Source organism: Eublepharis macularius, chromosome 2, assembly GCF_028583425.1.
Source record: "Eublepharis macularius isolate TG4126 chromosome 2, MPM_Emac_v1.0, whole genome shotgun sequence".
Taxonomy (NCBI): Eukaryota; Metazoa; Chordata; class Lepidosauria; order Squamata; family Eublepharidae; genus Eublepharis; species Eublepharis macularius.
Window position 1 is genome coordinate 6646938 of NC_072791.1, and position 13936 is coordinate 6660873.

Genomic DNA, 13936 nt, shown 5'->3' on the forward strand with positions numbered 1-13936 from the left:
GGGAGGGCTTCTCTTTTTTTTTGATACTCATTTCTTTGGTAAACCTTGGCCTCAGGTATCTGCACCGACTCCCAAAGACTACGATGACCTTTTTGACGGGGATGACAATGAGGACTTTCTAAACGGAGACTTTATCGAACCCCAGTCATCCCCAAGGGCGGCAACAAACTACGAAGATGAGGATGATGACCTGGCAATTGCATCAGGACGGCCCAGAAACCGCGGAGCAATCATTGAAGATGACGAGAACTCTATAGGTTCGGATTTCCCAAAATAAGAGTGGGGTGCGGGAGAGTCACTGAGGGAGGGGGCTGCACATGGAGTAACTGCAGGCATGTCGTCTTGTTTTTATGCTGTCAATTTGGACTCAAGTTTCCTGTGAGGGCTGCAAGGGAGGCCATTTTTCCGAACCCTCTGATAGTCCGGTGTTCTGTCTTTTGTAGATATTGGACTGCTGAAGGCTAATTCCGCTCTAGATAAGCAGGAAGAAGAAGATGACCGGGAAAGCCTGATTCCTGTCCCGCCCCTTTCCTCCACCCAGAGACCTTTCTATGATGGGCCAATGCCAACTCCTCGGCAAAAACCATTCCAGTCTGGCTCCACCCCTGTACATCTCACGCACCGTTTCATGGTAAATTCTGTGGTTTCTTTGCTTTGTTGGCTGGTTGTTGTTTTTTTAAAGTATGATTATTGTTTTCTTTTTCCTCTGACTTTTGGTTCTTGGAGAAAAAGAGGGGATAGGCTGAGTGTCAGAGAATAGCTGTTCCTCTTATCCTAATGTTGTAAATCGCTCTTGAATGCAACTAGCATAACTTTGAAAAGCTGTTGATGCCCCCTAGTATTTATCATATCAATATCATTGATTGTGTTATTATTGGTATTGATACCATACTGATCAGCGGTGAATATTGAATTAATATTACATTACATGTGGCAATTACTTTATTTTATATGTAAATAGCTGCCCAGCAAATACAAGCCCGTCAATTTCTCAAGAGTCTTTCTATGAGTATATTAGTACTACACAATACATTTTTATATACTTACAGTAAAAAATTAAATATTAATTTCACTATATCTATTTTGAATCTTATCAGGTATGGGCTAAATCATTGAACAGAGCAGCCCTAAGGAGAGTTACACCCTTCCCTTTTCATTACAATTTTTTACTTTTTCAAAATACTTTAATAATACAAACAAAACAATCTCTTAACCACAATCCGCAATTTTAACATTAAATAATAAATATATGGAGTATACTAATATAATAAACAATTTGATATAATATTTCTGGAAATTATCTACATTTGCCATTTAGTGACTTAAATACAATATTAGTGCTTTATAATAACCCATGTTTGAAATCGTTAGATTTGTTGGTTCATTTTTGATAAGGAATTCAAGGACGGGTAACCATTAATTGAAGAAATTGCCATTATATCTTGGAAGTTTCTAATTGTGTGATCTGATTAGCTAGCTTTTCTGTTATAAAATAATCCCATAAACGGCTATGCCAAGTTATAATTGATGGCGGATCGTTGGATTTCCAGTTAGAGGCTATAACAGACTTAGCTATTGACAGCAGTATTGAAATAAGATTTTTCCTAATGTTTAGAATTGACAGGTCATTCCAGTAGTTCAATAGCTCTGTTTCTGGTGTCATAGGTACTTTGTATCCCATAATAAGTTTTATAGTCTTTATTGCTGAATTCCAAAAATTTTGTTTGTGCCTATGTTAGGCTCTGCCAGTTCAGATCCCCAGTTACTTCACTGCAGACACTTCAAGAGTCCAGTTAAAGTTTCTTTATTAGAGATCCATCCGTATCAGCGCACTCAGACAACAGCATTGGCAGAAGTGACGTAAAGGGGAAAAGCAATGTTAGTTATAGGGCAAGGTTCCCGCCCTGGGATAGGGACCGTTAGAATTTAGGTGTGCAGGGCCTAGAAGGATGGAGGGGGTAGAGGAGGGGAAGACAAGGATGAGCTCATTTCTTGTCTCAGGGAGATATGGCTCCAGCCGGCACTCCAAGGACAGTTTCCCAGGCCAGTCGAGAAAGTGAAAGTAGCCACCTGCAAGATAAGCGATTCACAGCTACACAGTTAGACAGCTACACAGCTATTTCTTTACACATTCTCAGAGGCCTAGAATACAATACAGAGTATAATAGGCACCCATGGCAGATAATGCATAAAACTTCCTATTTCCCCACAATTCTTCCAGCGTTTGGGTGAATATGTATGATTTATGTGGAGGAGAGTTACACCCTTCTAAATCTTGAAGTCAGTGGTCTTAGAAGGGTGTAACTCTGTTGAGGATTGTACTGTAACATACTTTGTTTTTGTGGATACTGGTATATTGACAAATAAAAACAGTAAATCCTCCTTAATGTAAGTTTTCGGTTTATGATCTTTGTTTGTCCCAACTTAGGGGAGGTGCCCTGGCTCAGTGGCAGAGCATCTGCTCTGCATCTCAAAGGGTCCCAGGTTCAGTCCCAACCATACTGAGCCTGCTGCCAGTCACATTAGACCAAGGTCCCCAACTTGGTGTCTGTGGGTGCCTTTACCCACTGACTCCTTTCTTGGTGCTTGCCAAGTGTTTTTAGAAAATTACTGAGGGTAGCAGAGGTCCTGATTGGACAGATACTGCCAAAGGAGTCATAGATGCAGAGGAGTTAGCCATGTTAGTGAGTGGTAGCAAAATCAAAAAGAGTCCAGTAGCACCTTTAAGACTAACTAATTTTATTGTAGCATAAGCTTTCGAGAATCAAGTTCTCGGAGTGTTTCTTAGCTAGCTCAAAACGTATACTTGTGCGTATACGAGAGAATATTCGTAAACAATACGTTCATTTTAAAAAGCATCCCGTTAAACAGAGCTTCTGCCTGCAATGCTGAAGTGGTATAATCACTTATACATAACTTCACTTTACTAATTTTTGGAAAGATAGACTTGGCTTGATTTGAGTCTCTCTGGAGAAAGAAGAATAGGGGCCACCGTTCGAAAGGCCGTGCTGCTTGCCCCTGTTACTTTATCTCCAGTAAAGGTGGTGTTTGGTTCCTCCAAGTTACTGGTGGACCCAGGGAGGCTGAGGGGAAGGAGGTATTCAAAAGGCCATGCTCCTTGACTCTGCCAACAAGTATTTGAAGGTCATATGGGGGCTTTCTGAAAGTGGTGTTATTTTCACCTCTTGTAGGTGTGGAACTCTACTGGTATTATTCGCTGCTATAATGACGAGCAAGACAACGCTATTGAGGTGGAATTCCATGACGCTGCCATACACCATGCAATGCACTTGCCCAATTCTTTGTGTTACACAATGGCAGACCTTTCCAGTGAAGCCGTTTTATTAGCCTGTGAGAGCACGGAAGAGCTGGCAAGGTAAAACGCTCACGAGCTTTCTTTGAGCAGCACAACTGGTCAGGTGTGCTTAAGTGCTTCATGGGGTGCTCGGGTAGAGCAAAACCCTTCATGCTCTGGTCCTTTGCCTGCTCCCAGCCCCAGTCAGAATTAACTCTTCCAGCAAGGTGGGGGTTCAGGATGGAGTTGGCATCTCAGAGTTGTTATTTATTGAGCTTATTCATAGCCTGCCCTCCTTACTGCGACTTGAGATGGATTACAGAATACAAAGAATAAGAGAAAAGAAAAAGTAATCATATAGTATAGACATTGAACGGATGATGCAATAAGACTAGAAGTGCAAAACTGAACAAAATGAGCCTCAGTGTGACCATACAATATAATAACAGTAAACTGTACAACTGAGCAATGTAGCAGGACTAGAAATAAAAATTAAATGACGATGTGCGCAGCCCAGCTGCCCAGACCAGCATAGTGCGATCATTACAGAGCGTGGGATTATAAAAGCAACGCAGAATAATAACCATGTGGTTGTATACTGCTCTTCTAGACAGAGCAGTGAAGGAAATGTCAGTTTCTGTCCCGTGGATCTTCCCAAAATATCCGCACCGATGAGATCAGGCAGAGACAGATTCAGTAAACGGGATTTTTTTTTTTAAATTCAGGAATCACAGTACAACCAACTAACATAAGGCAGTTGCCGAGAACGACTGTTTCACTGTAGCAATGCTGACTATATAACTCCTTGCCCCTCCCCTTTTCGCATGGAAAGGAACTCTTGGCTTTAACAGCCTTTCAAGGCTAGAAAACTCAACTGTAACTATGTAACTTCCCTACCTTCTATAACTGACAGGCTAACTCCTGTCAGACATTAAACTGCAACTATGTAACTTCTGCCTTCTATGCCAGACAGGTTAACCCCTGTCTTACAGGAAGTTAAGTGTTACTATTATCCCCACAATACAGCTGGGGAGCTGAGAGGAGTGGCTTACCCAAGTCCAGCTGTTGAGCTCCTGCCAGTCATGGGATTCAGACCAGCAGAGTGCTGATTTGCAACCCAACCATTTAACCACTATGCTACAGCAGCTCTGTCCCTACTCCCATATCAAGGTGTCCTTCAGGGCCATTAATGTTGGAGATAATGTTCCTTGGTAAAAGGCAAGCAGACAGAAAAATAATGAATAATAATAATGACATTTGATTTATATACCGCCCTTCAGGACAACTTAACAATCACTCAGAGCAGCTTACAAAGTGTGTTATTGTTAACCCCACAACAATCACCCTGTGAGGTGGGTGGGGCTGAGAGAGCTCTGAGAGAGCCGTGACTGACTCAGAGTCACCCAGCTGGCTTCAAGTGGAGGAGTGGGGAATCAAACCCAGTTCTCCAGTTTAGAGTCCTACTGCTCTTAACCACTACACCAAACTGGCTCTCTGAAGAAAAATGGTTTATTAATAAATTGGCTATCGGATTTCTCACTGTGTTTCAAACATCCTTGCTTTTCAAGGGGAAATCTCCTAAACATCTAATTGGTAAAAGAACAGTTCAGTCCAATGCTTTGGTACGATTCAATCTCTGACAGAGTTGCCACTTATCCTCATGCAGCGTTTACGCAGCTGCGACTCATTGAACAGGGGCAGCAAGAATAAGGGCAACTCTGAACTGGCGTCACGCAGAGCTGTGCTTTGTTTTATACATCACCGATTCTTTTTTTTTTTATTAAAGCAAACTTCACTGCATCCATTTCAACTCTTGGGATTCCAACAAGGAATGGACCGTCGACATGCTGCAGGATGAGGACATTGAAGCGGTCTGTTTGGGCCAGGGCTGGGTTGCCTGTGCCACCAGCACCCAGCTGGTCCGTGTGTTCACAGTGGGGGGGTGTCAGAAAGAGCTCTTCAGCCTCCCTGGGCCGGTCGTGTCGATGGCGGGACACGGAGAACAGCTGCTGGTGATCTTCCACAGAGGTGCTTTCCCTGCTGCCCCTTCCCCCTTCCTTTTCTTAAATGCATTTTTTTTCTTTCTCTGCATTAAAATAGACAAAGTAGCAAAATAGTTGAATTTTAAACACCGAGCTTCTTAATTCAGTTGCATAGATCTGTGCTGAAGTGTTTAATAGTTTTGTTTGTTGCCACCTTATTGACAGTGAGCTCCTTTTCATGCAGGGATCTGCGTTTGCTGGTTTTTGGGGGGTTGCAACGTCCGGTTTTTTGGGGGGTTGCGACTGCAGCGTTTCCCCCCTCAAACCTAAAAACTTATGAAGTGATCTAGTATAGACCATTGGTCCATTGAGACTAGTGTTGTCTCATGTGAGAGGAGGCAACTTTGCTAACTCTTGGACGGGGTGCGTGTCTTTCCTAGCTCTGCTATCTGAGGCCTGGTTTACACATGTCAATGTTTTAATGGCTTTGTTCTCGTATTGCTTTGTTGTTTTAATCATAAACTGCCTCAAGCAGGACTCTTAAGACGCGGCACAAAAATATCCAAAATTAAGAAATCAAATAAAGAAAAGTGGGGGAGTGGAATGCACTGCTTTGGATAGCAGGTGGTAGGTTTTGGTGTTGAGTGTTCTTTTGCCTACAAGAGCTCCACGCAGAAAGAAAGCTAGCAAATAGAAAACTTGAACAGAAAACTAGCTTCTGTTTGCTGTACATGGCAGAGATGGATAAAATGACAAGAAAACTTAAAGACCTGGATCCGGGACAGTATTTGGCAGACTGGGCGAAACTGAAACAATTTTTGGAAAAAAAATGGGATGTGAAAGGAGAACTGTGGCAGTTTGAGAACTTTTGAAATAAGACATTTTAAACAGAAGAGAGAAGTGACTTTACCATTAAGAATTTATATCTATTTTAATCTAAGCTTGGATTATAACATAGCAGAAGAGGGGTGAAATTTAGAACTGATTTTTTAAAGAATAAGATAGGGAGGTTAGGATAAGCAATACCTTTTTCAGAGTATATGAATAAGGGAATAGTTAAATAAATATACTGATGGGGCATATTATATATACTATTATGTTAGTAGATCAGATTGTATATTATATAATGAATGTGCAGTATGGTGTTGTGTGCTGTGCCACATTGGTGGCAGGGCGCACAGTAGGGGTGTTAATACATATTATAATGACGGTAGTATATTTGATAGAATATATGTTTAAAAGAAATAGAATATGTTTAAACTAAGACTTTTGTTATATATTATATTATATTATATTATATTATATTATATTATATTATATTATATTATATTATATTATATTATACTGGTCTGCTATATTGAGGGGGTATAAGATCTATACTATATTGATAGTATAACTGATAGATGTATATTATACTGATAGAATATTTGATAGTATAATTGATAGAAGCATGTTATATTGATAGGATATTTGATATATATGATAGAATACCTGGAAAAAAAACTAGAATGTGCTTAGAGTAAGGGGATTATCAAGTAATAAGAGGGGTTAAGGGTTGGAAAGCTGTTGGAAGTCGATAGAGAGGGGGGAGGAAAAGGGTGGGGGATAGGGTTAATTAGATATTGAGGGAATGTATGTATTGAATTTGAAAAGTATACTCACCAATAAAATTTAAAAAAAAGAAAAGAAAGAAAACTAGCTTCTGTCACTTTCGTTGTTTGCTGAAATCGTTTGCAGCCTGAAGCGCTGTGGTCTGTTCTGCCACCTCTGTATGCTCTCATCTTATTGCCACTTCATTCTCCTGCATCTGTAAACCAAACCTGAGATGTTTTGAAATGAGGATGCTTAGTCATGGAACCTGAGGTTTTTCTGCTTAACAAGCATCTTCATGACCACAGCTGCTCTTTCCCCCTCCCTTTTAGCCCTTATTGATGATCTTTTTAAAAAACAAAGTTAAAAGATTGTAAAAGCAGCTGTAGTCAACTGTGTGGGTTTTTGGAGCCCTCCTTAGAAGCTCATCGGTTTTTGGCCATTAATGTTGGCTGCAAGACCCAGCTTTGCATTATAGGAACTGTTTTATAAAAATGAAATTTATTTATAAATGCTTAAAAAGTCAACGAGCAAATTCCTTTAGGCAGATAAAGAAGGCCTTGAATGCACACAACTGGGATTTCAGCGCTTTTGTGCAGTTTTATGTTTGATCAGCATTGATCACTTCCACCCTTCTTTTTAAAAAAATTAGGTACTGGCTTTGATGGAGATCAGTGTCTTGGAGTTCAGCTGATAGAGCTTGGAAGAAAGAAGAGGCAAATTTTGCATGGTGACCCACTTCCCCTTTCCTGGAAATCCTATCTAACATGGGTAGGGTTTTCCGCAGAAGGTAAGATGATCTCTCTTCCGCACTTCCTCCTAAGGTGCACAGTTTGATTTGATTTGTATTGAAGAACAGACAGACTACAGAGTGGTCCACAAATGCAGCTTAGGATCTTCATTTGAAATAAACTGAAGTGTCTCCGGGCTGTTGAGGAAGGGGTGGAGGGATGAATGCCTACATCTCTGGAAACAGATCTGCCTCTGTAGGGTCTTACATGCACTGCAGAAGAACTTTGGGGGCCAGCCTGACTCAGGGAGTTGATGGCACAGGGCACTGAGGCTTGCTCTTGTATGCATCTCTGAGTACAATCCAAAACTCTGTGCAAACAAAGCTTAGTGTGCACAGGAGGGGAGGGGGCGAGGGCTGCCACTTTTGTAAGGTGGGGAATTCTCCAAGCACACACAGCTGGGGAAAGTCATGACCTGTTAAGTCATGACCTGTTGCTGAATTTCTGCAGTTTCAGGTAGGTAGCCGTGTTGGTCAGCAGTAGAACAGCAGGATTTGGGTCCAATAGCGCCTTAGAAACCAACAAGATTTTTAAAGCTTTTGAGAGACCAAGCCCCCTTCTTCAGATGCAGCCTGTATCTGAAGAAGGGAGCTCTGACTCTCAAAACCTTGAATATCTTACTGGTCTTCGAGGTGCTACTGCACCCAAATCCTGCTATTTCTATGGTATATTTTTGAAAAGCTGTACATCCCTTGCCTAGTTAATTCTTACAAGAATTCTGCAAAACAGTATGCTGCTCTTCGCATTTCCTTGGAGACAAGATTTACAGATTTTACAGAAGTTACAGGTTTGTATGTGTATTTCCCCTTATTAAATGGGAATTGGAACACACCAACAGAGAGCCCATTTGGTTATAAGAGTACTGAACTGGACTACGGAATTAGAACCGGGATGCCTGGGAAGTCCCTTCTCAATCATCACGAACTGTCCTGGGGCCAGTCACCAGCTCATAGCTTAGCCTGACAACTTAATGCCCACTCAGAGCGGTTTACCAAGCATGTCATTATTACCCCCTCAATAATAATCACATTGTGAGGTGGGTGGGGCTGAAAGAGTTGTGACTGGCCCAAGGTCACCCAGCTGGCTTCAAGCGGAGGAGTGGGGGATCAAACCTGGTTCTCCAGATTAGTGTCCTGCTGCTCTTAACCACTACACCAAACTGGCTCTCAATGTGAACTACCCTGAGTTCTTTGGAGGAAGCATGTGATTTAAAATATACAGTAGTAGTGCAGCTCTTGGATCACCATGTAATGTTCTGTTTGTTTCTAGTATGGTAGGGATAGTGGTAACAGAGACTGTTCTTATTTCATACTTGTAGAATGCTTCCTAACGCTTCTGCGTCATCCTGACCAGCCTCTTAGCTCTGGAATCAAAACTTCGATAGTTCATTTGCTACTGACTACCAGAAGGTGGCGTCCTTTCCAAAGTTAACAAGCAACGCTCTTCAAAATGTTTTTTTGTAGTTTTTAATTTAACAAGATGTTGAGGGATGTTGTGCTTAATGTCATGACAAGCTGTGAGTCAACACAGCTGCTTCAGGAAAAAACAAAAACCCTGGCAGGCCAACTCTGTGCTTTTTGTGCATGTGTGGTGAATAGGTACTCCTGCTTACGTGGATTCAGAAGGCAGCGTGCGCATGCTGAACAGAGGACTTGGCAATACGTGGACTCCGGTCTGCGACACAAGGGAACACTGTAAAGGGAAGTCCGATCACTGCTGGATTGTGGGCATTCATGAAAACCCACAGCAGCTGAGGTAGGAAACCAGACCCGCAGGGTTGTTGGCAGGTTGCGTGTATTTTACCCCGTACCATAGTAGGAGTGGGAAAGGCCGGCCTTTATTGATCCCGAAGTCTTCAGAAATAAAAGACGGCCTGCCTCCCGCATCCATTGTTGCTTCTGTGCAGAGCCTCATCCAGCCCCGCTCTCTGTATTTGTTGCTGTTTTATATTCACCCTCCTCCCTGTATCTGAAGAAGGGCGCTTGGACTCTCAAAAGCTTATATCCTGAAAGTCTTGTTGGTCTCTGAGGTGCCACTGGACTCAAATCCTGCTTTATTCACCTTGAAAGTTGTCTATATTTTGTCCTACCTCCCCCCCAAGGAGCTCAGGGACGTGTTCTTGGTTCTCCCTTCCCCGTTTTAGCCTCACCACAACCCTGTGAAGTAGGTTGCTCTGAAAGAGAATTACTGGCTCAGGATCAGCCAGCCCGCTTCCACTGCAGAGGGAGGATTTGATCCCGGGCTCCTCGTATCCTAGTCCGATACTCTTAGCTGCTACTTTGCCCTGGCAAATTATGCTCCGCTTTGCTGCCGTCCCACACCTGTGGAGTTCACCAACTGTACACAAAGTGGCGCCTCCCTCTGCTTTCTCTCTAGGAAGCCCATTAAAAACCATAGAGCGGAGTCAGACTGGCCGGATAGGTATGAATGAAAGCCATTGTGGTCCCCCGTTTCCCAAATAACTTAAGGCAAAGCATGTTTTTTATTTAAATATGATAAAAAAAAACTTCTGTCAGTGAAAAAACGTCACGGCACTGTAGAGTTTATTTATTTTTAAATGCCAGCGAGGTTAGATCTTGACATTTTGAAAAGACTTGTTAGCTTTTTTTTTTGTTCAGCTCTGTAGCATTTTATTTTAGAGTCTTCAGTTGAATTGAGATGACGTATCTCATGTACTTCATGCATAAGATCCTCAGCATCCTTTTACATATGTTACATCTGAAACTCAGCAGAATGGTGACAGTGGAGATCTGGGGAGGAAGATGAAGGTGTGGTCTGGAAACACTGCCTTAATGTAGATCCAGAGGAGTTAGCCGTGTTAGTCTGTAGTTGCGAAATAGTAAACTGTCCAGTAACACCTTTAAGACTAACCCACTTGATTGTAGCATAAGCTTCCGAGAACCACAGCTCATGCATCTGACCAAGAGAGTTGTGGTTCTCGAAAGCTTATGCTACAATCAAGTTGGTTAGTCTTAAAGTTGCTGCTGGACTGTTTACTATACTGCCTTAACACCACCTTCTGTCAGAAACCACCAACTTCTGCAGAACTTCCCATATTGTCCAGTCCACCAGTTAAAATGTTTCTCACAAGCTCCACTTTCTGTCCCTCTGTCTTCAAAGATGGTAATCACAAGCAGGGCCTTTTCAGTAGCCACACCTTGCTTGTGGAATGCCCTTCTCTTTGAGACTGGCCCCTACATCGCTTTCTTTTAGGTGCCAGACGAAAAAATTTCTGCTCACCCAGGCGTTTATCTAAGGGGTTGATCTTTTAATACCATCTTAGTCTGTTACTTTAAGCTGTCAGTGGTCTGTTTTTATTATCTATGTTTTTATGTTGGCTTGTTCTTTTAATGCTGGATTTTAATCAGTATATTTTAATGGTTTTTATTTTTTATTTTGTAAACACCCTTGAGTAGGTTTCTGGGCACAAAAAATTTCTAAATAAAAAGAAAACCTTTAAACACAGGAAGTGCAGAAGTCTTTGGGTGGAAATCACATTGTTTTAGGAACGGTTCATAAGGGGAAGACGTTTTGAGGAACAGCAGCATGGTAACGACAGTGGAAAGAAAGTATTCCTTGAGTGCGTTGCTATGGGGAGGAAGCAAAACAGAGTACAGGAGATTTCAGGTCTACATTTAGAGAGATGTTGGCTTTTCTTACAAAGGGAGGGGGCATACAAAGATACCTCCCCCCCTTCCGCTTGCACTCAGCTCTTGTTTTTCCCCCTCCCACAGATGCATCCCTTGTAAAGGAGCTCGATTCCCACCAACACTTCCCCGCCCTGCAGTAGCGGTGTTGACGTATAAGCTCCCTTTTTGCCAGACTGCAACAGACAAGGGGCAGATGGAGGTAGGTAGACCTGAGCCATCCTCATCAATGGCACACGAAGGCCCGATGAGAAATGTCGGACATCACTTGGTCCCTGGAGCAGCGTATAGAATGTAAGGTGTTTGCTTTCCTTTCTGTCCCCCGTCTTGCTCTCGGCAGACCATTTAAATAAGATTCCACCGGTGTTTGAGAATGGGGGGATGAAAACACCGAAAGGTTGTAACTTTGGAAATGAATAAAAAGAAGACCAAATGTAAATTAAGTTTTCAAATGTGGATGAAGTTTGAGTTCAGGCGCAAAGAATTTTAGGAGAAGGAATAAACCTAGAGATTTCCCCAGCAATAAACAGCTGGATGTATAGGCTGGAGCCCCCGCCTCCCATCCTGGAAATCCCTTCTGCTTTGGGAATTTCAATAGGTGGTTGCCTTCATGTGTTCAGGTCTAAAATCTAAAATCAGCTGCCTGCTGTCTGCACCCCTGTTAACCGGTGAGATAATTTGGGTATCCATGGCACCCAATTCCCCACTCCTTGGCTTTGCCCATCTTGATGCTTCACTGCTGGAGAATTGCCAAAACTGCTATATTCCAAAGGGCAGTTGATAATAGATCAGGAACTGACCTCCTGATGTAGTATTGACTTATTTTACTGTTGTTTTATTAGCTTTTGCTGTTGAATACTGGTCTTAATGCTTTTTTATTTATGGCTATTTTATTGCTACTCATTTATTTATTTATTTTACGCTTGCATTTCCGTCCAACTTTGGGACGCCCAGGGCAGCGAACAATGAAAACTATTAAAACAAGCTTTTAAAAGTGTATGTTATAAAAACAAACAACGGTGAAAACAAAAGACGCAAATAATTAAGCATGATCAATGATTCTTTTGCGGCTGCTTCTTGTCTTTACTGTTTGTAGAGTTCTTTTTTTGGCACAGTATTATTTTGTTAGATTTCTGTTGTAAGCCATCTCGAATGCCATTTTAAGTGGGAAAGCAGGACAGAAGTCCTCTAAGTAGAGCATAGTTAAATATTTTGTTGGTCATAGAGGCTAGAAGTTTGGGGTTTTTTCCCCCCCCCCCCAAAATGAAAGTTGAGCTTCTTGGGAAGCCAAATGTTGTTTGTATGCCGTGTTCTCCATCTTTTCTCTGCTCCTGCTCAATCCTGATTTAAACAACCCTGATTAAGGCAAATGCCTGAGTATTGTGCTGTGTTTTCTTCCTTGGTCCGCGTGCTTTAGGAGCAATTCTGGCGTTCTGTCCTGTTCCACAACTACCTGAAGTATTTATCCAAAAATGGTTATGACTGTGATGAAAGTGTGAAAGGCCAGGCCATCCAGGAGCAGCAGAATCTCTTGATGAAAATGTTTGCAGTAAGTGGACTATTTTTCAAAGTCAAAAGTAACTGAAGCTTTGCATTTATTTAAGACATTTCTGTGCCCCCTTCCCAGCCAAATACATTCCTCATCAAAACATTATATATAAAATATTTTGAACAATTCAATAAAAATATACAGACATACAAACACACTATTGGGAGGAGAGCCAATAAGAATGACTGCAAAACTATAAAGTCTTCACCCGCCCGGACTGAGAAGGCCCTTTTATGTCACTTTCATGTTAGATGTAGAATGCTGCTTTGTCGTTTGTCCCCTGCAGTTTGGGGATTCATTTCCTCCATGTACTTATCCCCTTGATACAATGTTTAATGTTGAAATAGAGGAGGGATATTCAGAGTTAAGCATGTAGTGTGGGCCAAGCTAGCCATGACCCAAGGAGAGATCTTTGATTGGAATCTCCCACTTCTTAAAATAGCTGAAAGCGACACAGGGAAGGGCCTTGGGCTGGGGCTGTGGTGCTGGAGGACGAGTTTTTAACCCTTCTTTTCCTGATTGTCCCTCTGTGGTCCTGCGTGATTTTAAGCTTTGTTATCTGTGTGCAACATTATGTAGTTCAGGCACAGAATAATTGCCGAATTCTCAGACCCTTGAAAATATATGAAGAATGAACGCAGTTGTCAGTTTTAAGTGGGAAGCTGTGTTGGCCTGCACTAGAACAGCAGGATTTGAGTCCAGTGGCATAGGGTGTAAACCTTTGAGAGTCACAGCTCCCTTCTTCAGACTCTCAGAAGCTTACACCTGAAAATCTTGTTGGTCTTTAAGGTGCTGCTGGACTCAAACCCTGCTGTGTGATTGTCAGAGCACCAGCGTGGTGCTTTAGCTTCGATGTTAGACTTGGATGAAAATAACATAGAGCAATCCCTGCGGTTTACTCCGAGGAGAACGTTCTTACGATTTCACTGACTTGTTCAAATCTATGTTCATTTGTAGAACTCACTGGGTAGCCGTGAGCAGTTTGCTTCTTTTCAGGCTGAATATCTCACAGGTCCGTGAAAAGAAAGCTATTCACTGAAGGTGTTCCAGAGCGCTCAGCCAAAGCCTTATTACTTAACCTC

General features: G+C 42.1%; 1 protein-coding gene across 1 annotated transcript in view; it reads left to right on the forward strand.

Moving 5' to 3' along the window:
• Nucleotides 1-13936, forward strand: part of WDHD1 (WD repeat and HMG-box DNA binding protein 1) — a 42680-nt gene that overhangs the window by 18651 nt on the left and 10093 nt on the right. Inside the window, exons 10-17 of the mRNA XM_054971710.1 lie at nucleotides 56-257; nucleotides 444-631; nucleotides 3192-3376; nucleotides 5082-5323; nucleotides 7520-7657; nucleotides 9257-9413; nucleotides 11393-11507; nucleotides 12723-12854. Of these exons, the coding sequence (XP_054827685.1) occupies nucleotides 56-257; nucleotides 444-631; nucleotides 3192-3376; nucleotides 5082-5323; nucleotides 7520-7657; nucleotides 9257-9413; nucleotides 11393-11507; nucleotides 12723-12854 (1359 nt within the window). The remainder of the gene's footprint in view (nucleotides 1-55; nucleotides 258-443; nucleotides 632-3191; nucleotides 3377-5081; nucleotides 5324-7519; nucleotides 7658-9256; nucleotides 9414-11392; nucleotides 11508-12722; nucleotides 12855-13936) is intronic.